At 35.4% G+C, this 9,806-nt stretch overlaps 1 protein-coding gene across 1 annotated transcript in view; it reads right to left on the bottom strand.

Moving 5' to 3' along the window:
• Window positions 1-2,784, bottom strand: part of LOC145607371 (receptor-like protein EIX2) — a 3,015-nt gene extending 231 nt beyond the window's left edge. Inside the window, exons 1-2 of the mRNA XM_081663044.1 lie at window positions 478-2,784; window positions 1-441 (exon numbers count right to left, since the gene is read on the bottom strand). The exon at window positions 1-441 is cut by the window's left edge and continues 231 nt beyond it. Coding sequence (XP_081519170.1) covers window positions 1-441; window positions 478-2,784 — 2,748 coding nt within the window. The remainder of the gene's footprint in view (window positions 442-477) is intronic.
• Window positions 2,785-9,806: the final 7,022 nt, after the last annotated feature.

Genomic DNA, 9,806 nt, shown 5'->3' with positions numbered 1-9,806 from the left:
TCGATAGTTGTCAGGTTGCTGATCCCATGGACATTGTGGAAGTGGCATTCCACAAAGTTCGGGATTCCCCGTGAATGATGAAGCATCAAAGGTTTGAAGATGAGGCCCATTTGGAATTTTTCCGAAAAAGTGGTTGTTGGACAAATCCAAAGTACCAACAGAATTCAAATCAGCGAGGCTAGTAGGGATCTCACCAGAAAGATGGTTGTTAGACAAATCAAGTGCATTCAGAGATGTCAAGTGTCCAATCGCTGTAATATTCCCGTGCAAATGATTTCTTGATAGGTTTAAGGTGACGAGGCCAACCAAAAATGAAATTTCGAAGGGAATTTCTCCTTGTAGCCTATTTTGTGACATGTCTATTGCTTTCAGAAGTCCCAAATTATTCGTGTTAAAATCCCACTCTTTTCTTTTCCACATTATTGTTTCTACTTCAGAGTACTCACTAACGACACTGATACCGGATTTCTTATCAACGAATTCATCGTAAATAAAGTCTGGCATTAAATCTGTCCCATTTTGCATTGCCGTAAGATTATGTATGCATTTTGGAATGACACCGGTAATGTGGTTGATTGACAATTCCAAAATTTGGAGAGAGGAGAGTTTACAAATACTTAATGGTATCTCTCCAATAAAACTGTTATTCTTTAGGATAAGAGAGCTAAGATTTCTTAAATTGTACCCGATTTCTATCGGTATATGCCCACTCAACGAATTATGACCGAGATTGAGGTTAACTAGAGACGTACAATTCATCAATGATCTCGGGAGATCTTTCGAGAACCTATTTTTGCCTAGGTGTAATAACTGAAGTTTTTCCAAGTAACCTAAGGCAGTTGGAATACTACCAGAAAAGCTATTGTTATCTAAGTTTAGAAACATAAGCTGATCAAAATGAATCCAACAATTTGGAAGTTCACCGGACAACGAGTTGTTTGAAAGGTCAATAGTGTGAAGCTTTGTTTTGAATTTGGGACACAAGAAAGGAATAGGATCAGTAAACATGTTGCTACTCAAGTAAATTGAGGTAACATTTTTTGGAAACATTGGTATTATCCCTTCAATATTATTATAGCTCATATCTATATCAAGTGTTTCAGTATATATATCCGGGACAATTTTTTGTAAATCTGGGAGTGTTCCGTAAATATTATTGTGAGCCATATTGAGATATCTCAAATTTTGTGCCAATGACTTCCAGAAAGACATTGGAATACTATCTGATATTCCAGTTTCAGGGATATCAAGCACAGAATAATTGGTTTGTCTTAGAAGCCATTTTGGAAACATTGGTCCCAATCTACAAGATCCTAATTTTATAACATCTAACTGGAATGGTAGAACCCAATCAATATTGAAATCGAGCACCAATGCTGAATTATCATACAACAACAAGTTCTTCAATCTTGAAAGATTTGAGAAATGGTTGATGGATAGAGTCCCTTTAAGGAAATTAGACGAAAGATGAAGGGTCTCCAACATAGACAAGGTTCCCAATCTTTGACTGATGGTTCCATTCAAGTGGTTATTGAAAAGGAATAATTCTTTCAATGAAGGAAGTCTGTCAATCGTGTCCGGTATTGAACCCCAAATTTGGTTGTAAGATAGGTCTAATGACAATAATGACTTTTTGGTACATCCATCTAGTGTTTGAATTATACTAGCAAGTTCATGGGTGAGTTTATTTAAAGACAAATCGAGTTCTTGTAAGCTACACATGTTACCAAGTGTTTTCGGCAACAACTTGAAATTATTGGATGAGAGATCGAGGTGTGTGAGACTCTTTATGTTTAAGATTGTGTCTAGAGAATGACCTTCTAAATAATTTTCCGAGAAAGAGAGAAATGATAGAGCTTGCATATTCTCAAATGCAACGGGAATGGGTCCTTTAAGTTGATTACCCGAGAGATCAAGGTACTTAAGGTGAGTTGTGATTCCGCTCAAATTGAACAACCATTGGAACACAAAAGAATCATGTAATTGATTAAATTTAAGACTAAGGATAGAAAGAGTATGAGTAGAGTTTTTGTATGAAAGCGGCCGTGAAATCTGTTGGGGTGGTAGACAACCATCCATGTGAAGGATCTCTAAAAACGGTAAGTTATTCATGATTTGGAGCCAATTTGTGGCTTCTCTAAGATCTAAATTACTTAAATCAATGTATCTCAAAAGAGTGAGGCGTGAAAGCCATGACAAGTTTTTGGTATAAAGATCATTGTAACCATTCTTAGAAAGATCGAGAGAAGTTAAATGGGAAAGATTTCCTAGTTGATTAGGGACTTCTCCTTTGAATCCGGAGTAGGAAAGATTAAGGTGGCTTAAATTCACAAAGGAGCCAATAAAATTGGGAATGGGTTGGCCTTGAAAGTTGTTAAAGCTGAGGTCCAAGTAAGTCAAATGCTTTAAATCAACGAGGGAAGAACTCACTTTACCTTGTAGATGACAATGCTCCTTAAGATAAAAAGTGTCAACACCGTAGTGAAGGTCGAGCATAGTGACATGACCAGTGAGGTGGTTGCAACGGATGCCATGCCATAGACAACAATTATTATGTTCAGCGTGATCTACCCAAGATGACAGGAGCCCGCAATTATCGACTTGGATGCCCTCTTTGAATTTCAACAGAGCTTCCCTCTCACGGTCGAAGCACATGACATTGTTGCTGCTAGTGGAAATCCCATCATCAGCAAGACAACTCAAGTAATAGGATGCAAAAATTAAAGAAAGGAAAAGGTAAAGTTGATTGAATCTTTTCATGGTACAATAATGCAAATTCATCATTGTGACACTACTTTTGGCTGGGGTTTATGAATCAAAGTGTTAAACATATACATACTATATATACATAGGTTTAAGATTGTGTTACTATTTTTAGTCATGTCGTCCATATCTACTAAAGGTCTCGTCGTCCAAACACGTTTTTCTTTTGTTTGATACACAATTTTTTTCTTGTAGTACCGCGTTTAGGTGTTATGAACTCGATCACAATGCAATAACGTACAACCCTAGACGGTTCAGGTGCAGGAAATATGAAGAAAGTACGGAGTAAATTACTACTTTTTTCTCGTTTCTAAAGTAGTTGATACATTTCCCTTTCTTTTATCATTACTTGTGTCAATGCATAATAGCATAAGTTTAAGTGTAAATATCTCAAACTCACTACAATTAATTACTAGCGGTATGTAAAGTCAATATTATGAAAATACACATTGAGAGATATTTAACAGAATTCCACTCGACTACATATTTCATTATCTAATATTTTTACTTTTTTGTCAATATCAATAGGTAAAACCTACATTATTGCCTCTTTGTCCACATCAATCTATTTTATACGGAGTAATTCAAATGTTATTTGCTTAATTCAACTTAAATTCAATGAAATGTTATTTGCTTAATTCAACTTATATTCAATGTGAATACACTACTAGGATGGCTTCTATTGAAGTAATGAGTTTACACACTCCGTGTTAAAAGAACCTTTTTGTCAATCAAAAAAAAAAAAAAAAAAAAAAAAAAAAAAAAAACCTTAAGAAGGTCATTATGATGTTTTGGACATTTATAAGAATCTAAAAAAGGACATTATGAAGTTTTGGACTTTTTATATACGAATGTGTCAATACGAATGCCGATTTTTTTCATTCATATAGTGGGAATGTGGAGCACCACCACTTTCATAGTTCATACATCAAATTCCTCGTTTAATTTGATTATTATGACTTGTGAACTATTATTTTTGCATTATAATCTTTTGAATGTACTTCTTGCACTAATTAAATGCATTGTTTTTAGACATAAGCTTGATTAACAACTTTCACTGACACTTAAATAGAAACAAACTATTATGTTTTAGGTTCTTCAATATTGCTTTGCATAAATCGTTTTTGTACAGATTTCACTAAACATATCATAAAATTAGCGAGATTAATTACTTATATAAAATTAGTGAGATTAATTATTTATTGCAAAGCTATATGATTTTTAAAATATAAAGTTATACAAAATAGTAAATATTGTTAAAAAAAATAGTAAATATTGTTAAGTATTTTGATTAAAAAAAATTCTTTTGGTTTTAACACAAGTTGATGACGACTCTAAAGAAAGTTTTAGAATTTTTTTTTTTTATAAATTTAGTGAATGAATCCTTCTAACTAATTTAAATACTAGTTGTAGATGTAACTAACTTGGTTAAAGTTTTGAGTGGTATCCAATATATAATCATATCTTTTACTTCACTGTCCTTACACCCTCCTTTAAAAAAAGGTTCAATATGAGAATGAAACAAATATTAAAAACTATGAGAATTCTCAAACTCTTTTTTTTTTTTTTTTTTTTAACAAAAACGAGAGGAAATATATTAATAAAAGATTATCCTTACATCAATTTGAGTACAGGAAAATTGGATGCAAGTAATCCAACTATTAGACCCTAGAGAAATAAGAGCTTGAAATAAAGCAAAGCAGCAGCAACTATTAGTACTACTAACAACTCTGCTCCTACTACTAACATTACTACTAGAACTAAAACCAAAGCTTAAAACATAGATATGACATGCATCCACCATCAGACTTGAGAACAAAGCAAGCTATATCAGTTATCAGGTTTAGTGGCCATCTCTCTGTCATAGACCATCTTCACACGATCAGGCACCTCAAAATACTCCTTGAAACCAACATGCATCTCATTTCCTTCCTCAGCAAGTTCATGAGCTAAGGTATTGAGATCCCTTCTGATGTGAGTGATAATCACATCATCCAATCTGCCTATGGATGCTGCAAAATCATTAATTACTGCAGCAAGCTCATGATGAACACGATCCTCATTATTCATTTTGTCAAACATAACCTTAATAGATAGAGCATCTGTATGCAGATCAATTTTCTTGATATTATAGGCTTCTGCTCTGATGAGAGCATCTCTGACAGTGTAGAGCTCAGCTATGAGAGCTGAAACTGCATTATATTTGCAAGAAAAAACCATATATAGTACCAAGAACCATCTTCATTCCTGATTACCCCCCCACCAGCAGCAACATTAATGCTTCTCCAAGAGCCATCAGTACAGATTCTTTTGTAGCCATTAGGAGGAGCTTTCCACTTAGAAGAAGGCTTGGCAATAGACAGAGAAGAAGCTGCAGCCTTTCCTTTATCCTTGAGATTGGAGCAGGAACTAGCAGACGAGCAGCCACCAAAAACTATAGCAGCCAGAGAACTTGGAGCAGCAGCAGCAGGTTGACTGCTCTTACCCTGCAGCAAATGATTAGATCTCTGATAATCATAGTAGAATCTAGCATAAGTGGCATGAGCATGGAACATTCTAAGCTCGAAAACAGCTATGTTTCTACCTCTCCAGATATGCCAAAGAGCAGTGAAAAAAGTCATTCTCCAATGAGTAGACAAACTCAGATTGTAATTAAGCCAATCAATCCAATTTAGAGAAACAAAATCAGCAAAGTTGAAGCCACTAGGGAGAGGGATTTTAGCAAAAATATCATTCCATAAAATGTGAGAAGAGAAGCAATCCCTAAACAAATGCAAATGAGACTCATTATATAACCCACATCTAGAACAAATTGGATCAATCAGAGGGAGGAAACTGGATAGTTTCTCAACAACAGGAAGAATGGTATGCATACAATTCCAGGCAAGCATTCTATATTTAGCAAGAACTTGAATTTTCCAAAGATTTTTCCAAGAAATGCAAAAGCTAGAATTAATATAGCTATCCTTAATCAAGTAATGGTAAGCAGATTTGACAAAAAAAACACCATTCTTGGTAAGAGTCCAATTAATAAAATCTTCAGTGCTATCAGAGATGGAAATGGGAGTAGCAAGAATTAACTCAGAAATTTCTTTAGGAAGGAGATGAGAGATTTGATCAAGGCACCATTTTCCACTTCTAATAATATCACAAACATACCAGTGAGCCTTGGAGCGAGGAACATCCCTTTCAAGATACAAATAGAGAGGTTTCTCACCAACCTAATGGTGAAACCAAAGGGAGGTGGTCTTCCCATTACCAATGCCAACTCTTAAACCAGAAGCAAGCAAATGCCTGCCTTTTAAGATCGATGTCTCTCCAAATTGGAGACTGAGAGTTGTTAGGAATGCTATCAAATAAACCACAGTTCTTCAAATATTTATCATTGAAAATTTTCACCCAAAGCTTGTCAGGTGTTGTGAGAATATTCCAACCCAACTTAGCCATGAAAGCTAAGTTCCACTCTCTTAGTCTTCTTATGCCCAAACCCCCAATAGCAATAGGTTTGGTGATATGAGACCATTTAATTCTAGGAGAATAGTGGATATTATCTACTTTGTTCCAAAGAAATTTCCTGCATCTTTTATCAATGGCTGAAGTGACATAAACAGGCAAAATATTAGTCTGCATATGATAGACATGATATGAGTTAAGCACAGATCTAAGAAGAATTCTCAAACTTTAATTGAAATTTCTTATTAGATCTAAGAAGAATTCTAAAGATTATTTATTAATATGTAAATGACCATATATATACTATTATATAAATGAGCATTTACCAAAATAAAAATAAACATTTATAAATAAAAAACAAATCCACTACAAACTAAGGGTCTGTTCACATTTACTTAATTTCAGTTCAGTTCAGTGCATTTTAGCTCCAATCAGTTCAGTTCAGTTCCGTTAAGTTTAGCTACAATGTTAGTTTAGATGAACTACTACGAGAGGGGGGGTGAATAGTAGTAGGTTCCAATCGCGGAACTTAAGCGGAAATAAGCAATTAAAACGTAAAGAAAACTTAAAGCACACAACAAGTTTTACGAGGAAACCATCCAGTGCCTAACTGGAAGTAAAACCTCGGCCCTATTGGGACTTATAAACAAATTCCACTATAATAAGCAACTCTCCTAGTACAACCTATTACACAGACCTTTGCTTTGCAAGTTCCACCACGGACACTTGACTCTATGATAGGACACTTCCTACCAAACCTAAGACACTTCTCAGGACTCTTTTTCTCCCCTTACCCAGGACACTTCCTAGGTGACCCAAGACACTTCTCAGGTACCTTTCACTCACTGTGCACTCACAGCTACCACTCGAATTTTAGAGAATTCAAACTCATACACTTGTGTGAATTTAAGAGAATCCACAATCTCACCCCAAAACCAATTACAACTCAAAGACACTCTAACACATAAATGGAAAGCTACACATGAAACCCGAAATCAAAATGATAAAGCTTAAACCTTTGGCAAACTTACTCTTAAGCACTAAGTGGTTTTCACGCTTAAAACTCTCATTTTGCTAAGCTAAAATACTTCTATATTTATAGGAGTTTCTCAGCTTCTCAAACTAGGGTTTTCGCAAATAAGATAGATCAAACAGAAATCTGATCTTATCTTCTTTAAAACCGAAACTAAACAGATTTAATTTCGTTTTTCTGAAAACCAAATTTTATCAAATTCGTTTTTGTTAAAAGATAGAATTTTATGAAAAAGAAAAAACCAAGTTAAACCAGATTTTATAAGATAAAATCAATTAAGTACTTTTTCATAAATCTTATAATTATCTTTTACGAATTAATTAGCTTGCCAAGCTTTATCTGATTTCTAATAAGTTCCATGCATATCTATCATTTATATATGTACATCATCCTACGAAAACAAACTTATCTTTTACACAACTATAAGTTATGAAGTCCATCTTCTTCGGTTGATATCTTGATCTTTGTGTTGATCCTTGATTGTTGAGGCTTGCCCCAGCATTACACCAAAACCAGGTCGTTACAACCCGTTTGAAGTTCCTGTTGAGAAACTTCGGGAAGTTCCATTACTGGAACTCTTCTTCTGTTCTTTACTTGTCCTCATGGATCTTCTAAAGTTCCTTTGTTCCACTTCCTACTTCAGCCCTCTATGCTTACTGAACCTGCCAACATCACAACACTAGAAAATCCTTATTAAAAGGAAGTTTGCTCAATTCTTAGTATCATCATCAATACCTCATAAGGGTCAACAATTTCCCCCTTTTTGATGATGACAAACTGAGCAAACTTCTGAGGATGATAAGTAAAGAAACAGAAGGTTAATTTTTCATTTTTTAATTTTTTCTTTTTTTCATATAAGCAAAGCAAATATACAAAACAGAAGTAAATAACAGAATGAAAAGAAAACGAAAAACAAACGGAAAGCAAGGAAAAATATTTATAGAAGAGAAACCTTTGTTACTTACTCAACTGGAACTAGAACAACTTCAGCTTTCAAGTTTGCTCCTGCTTTTCCCCCTTTTGGCATCATCAAAAACTTGAATTTTCAAAGTTTTATTCATCTACTCACAGCCCCACAGGCAATTCATCGAATGTGGGAAGCTGGAAGCAACGCTGGCTAGCTCTTTAAGCTAGTACTTTCACACAAATTTTCCTGTTTATTCTCAACAATGCAAGCAAGTATAGACAAAGTTCCATAGCATTTAACAACACCAACCATCCAGAGTACTTAAAAATATTACAGACCAAGTTCCAAAATATTCAAAAGCAAATAAAGTTCAAAAACATCCATGAAAAACATAACATTGTTCCAAAAACCAACAGGAGATATATATCAAGCTAGGAAATGGCTAGGGTAGGCTACAGGGTTGGTCAGGCATCAAGCGCTTGTAAAATTTTCTCAAGGTCAGCTTTGTTGTCCTCTTGAGCTTTCTTCAGTTTTTCTTCAAGGCTTGAGATGGCTTTGTGGAATTCCTTGGCCTGAGCAGCGTCAGTCCTCTCCATAGCCTTCATCTTCCCTGCCAAGTCAAGGAGCTGCCCTTCAACCTGCATGAGTCTGTTAAATAAGTCAGCTACTAGCTCATCAGCTCCTCCATCACCTTCGCTCAACTCCAGAGGATCAGCAGCACTTGTCTTAGCCTGAGTTCCAACAGAGAGCCTTCTACTCTTTCTGACAGGAACTCTCACCTGTGAGTCCTCTTCCTTATCTTTCTTTTTCTGAGCAGCTTCATACGTCACACACTTCCCCCTCACTACAACAAGACTCAACCCTCTCAGAGTTGTTTCATTTATCACATTTTCTCCTTTTTCCCTCATATGCCCATAGAAATCCCTCAATTGCACACCTAAATCTTCAAACATAGAAGCAAGAATCGCAGCATATCCAACCTTTATTTCTTTTTCTATGCAATGCTCTAAGTGTTGGATCATAATTGCTGGGAATTTGATTTTAATTCTCTTAGACATGCAAAAGATTAGGGCCATATCTAAGTAGCACAATTCATTTTTCTTTTGAGTCCTCGGAACCAAGGACTTCTTTACCAAATTAAACAGCAATTTGTGCAACGGAGAGAGATCATTGTGATTCATCACACTAACACCCTTTTTACCACCTAAGTAGTTTATGATTTCAGTTTTAGTGTGCCCTGCTACTTTTACAGTCACAGCCCCTTTCATGTAAGTATCAAACCCCTAACATGGAACTTGCAGAATAGACCCTAGTCTAGCAGCATCAAACTCAACATCAACACCATTAACTTTGCTATAACACACACCATCCTCAAATTCACATTCCTTACAGAATTCATCCATAGCCAACGGATACAAGTAATTTTTAGCTTTAATAGTAAACATGAAATCCCAACCCTGAAACTTAAGCAGATCTAGAAACTCAAAATTCACCTTACTACACCATGCATCATCAATTCTATAGCCTACAATATACCTGTCAGCGAATTTACCCAATGCTTTCTCATCTTCTTCCCCCTCAGAATTATCTTTCTCTTCCTCAGGCTCCTCGTCCCTCGCCATCATGTCAATTTCAAGAATTTGATCTTCG

The sequence above is a fragment of the Chenopodium album genome, chromosome 23 (genome assembly GCF_948465745.1).
Source record: "Chenopodium album chromosome 23, dcCheAlbu1.1, whole genome shotgun sequence".
Classification (NCBI taxonomy): Eukaryota; Viridiplantae; Streptophyta; class Magnoliopsida; order Caryophyllales; family Amaranthaceae; genus Chenopodium; species Chenopodium album.
The sequence above is the reverse complement of the archived record's forward strand: the minus strand, read 5'-3'. Positions and strand labels throughout refer to the sequence as shown.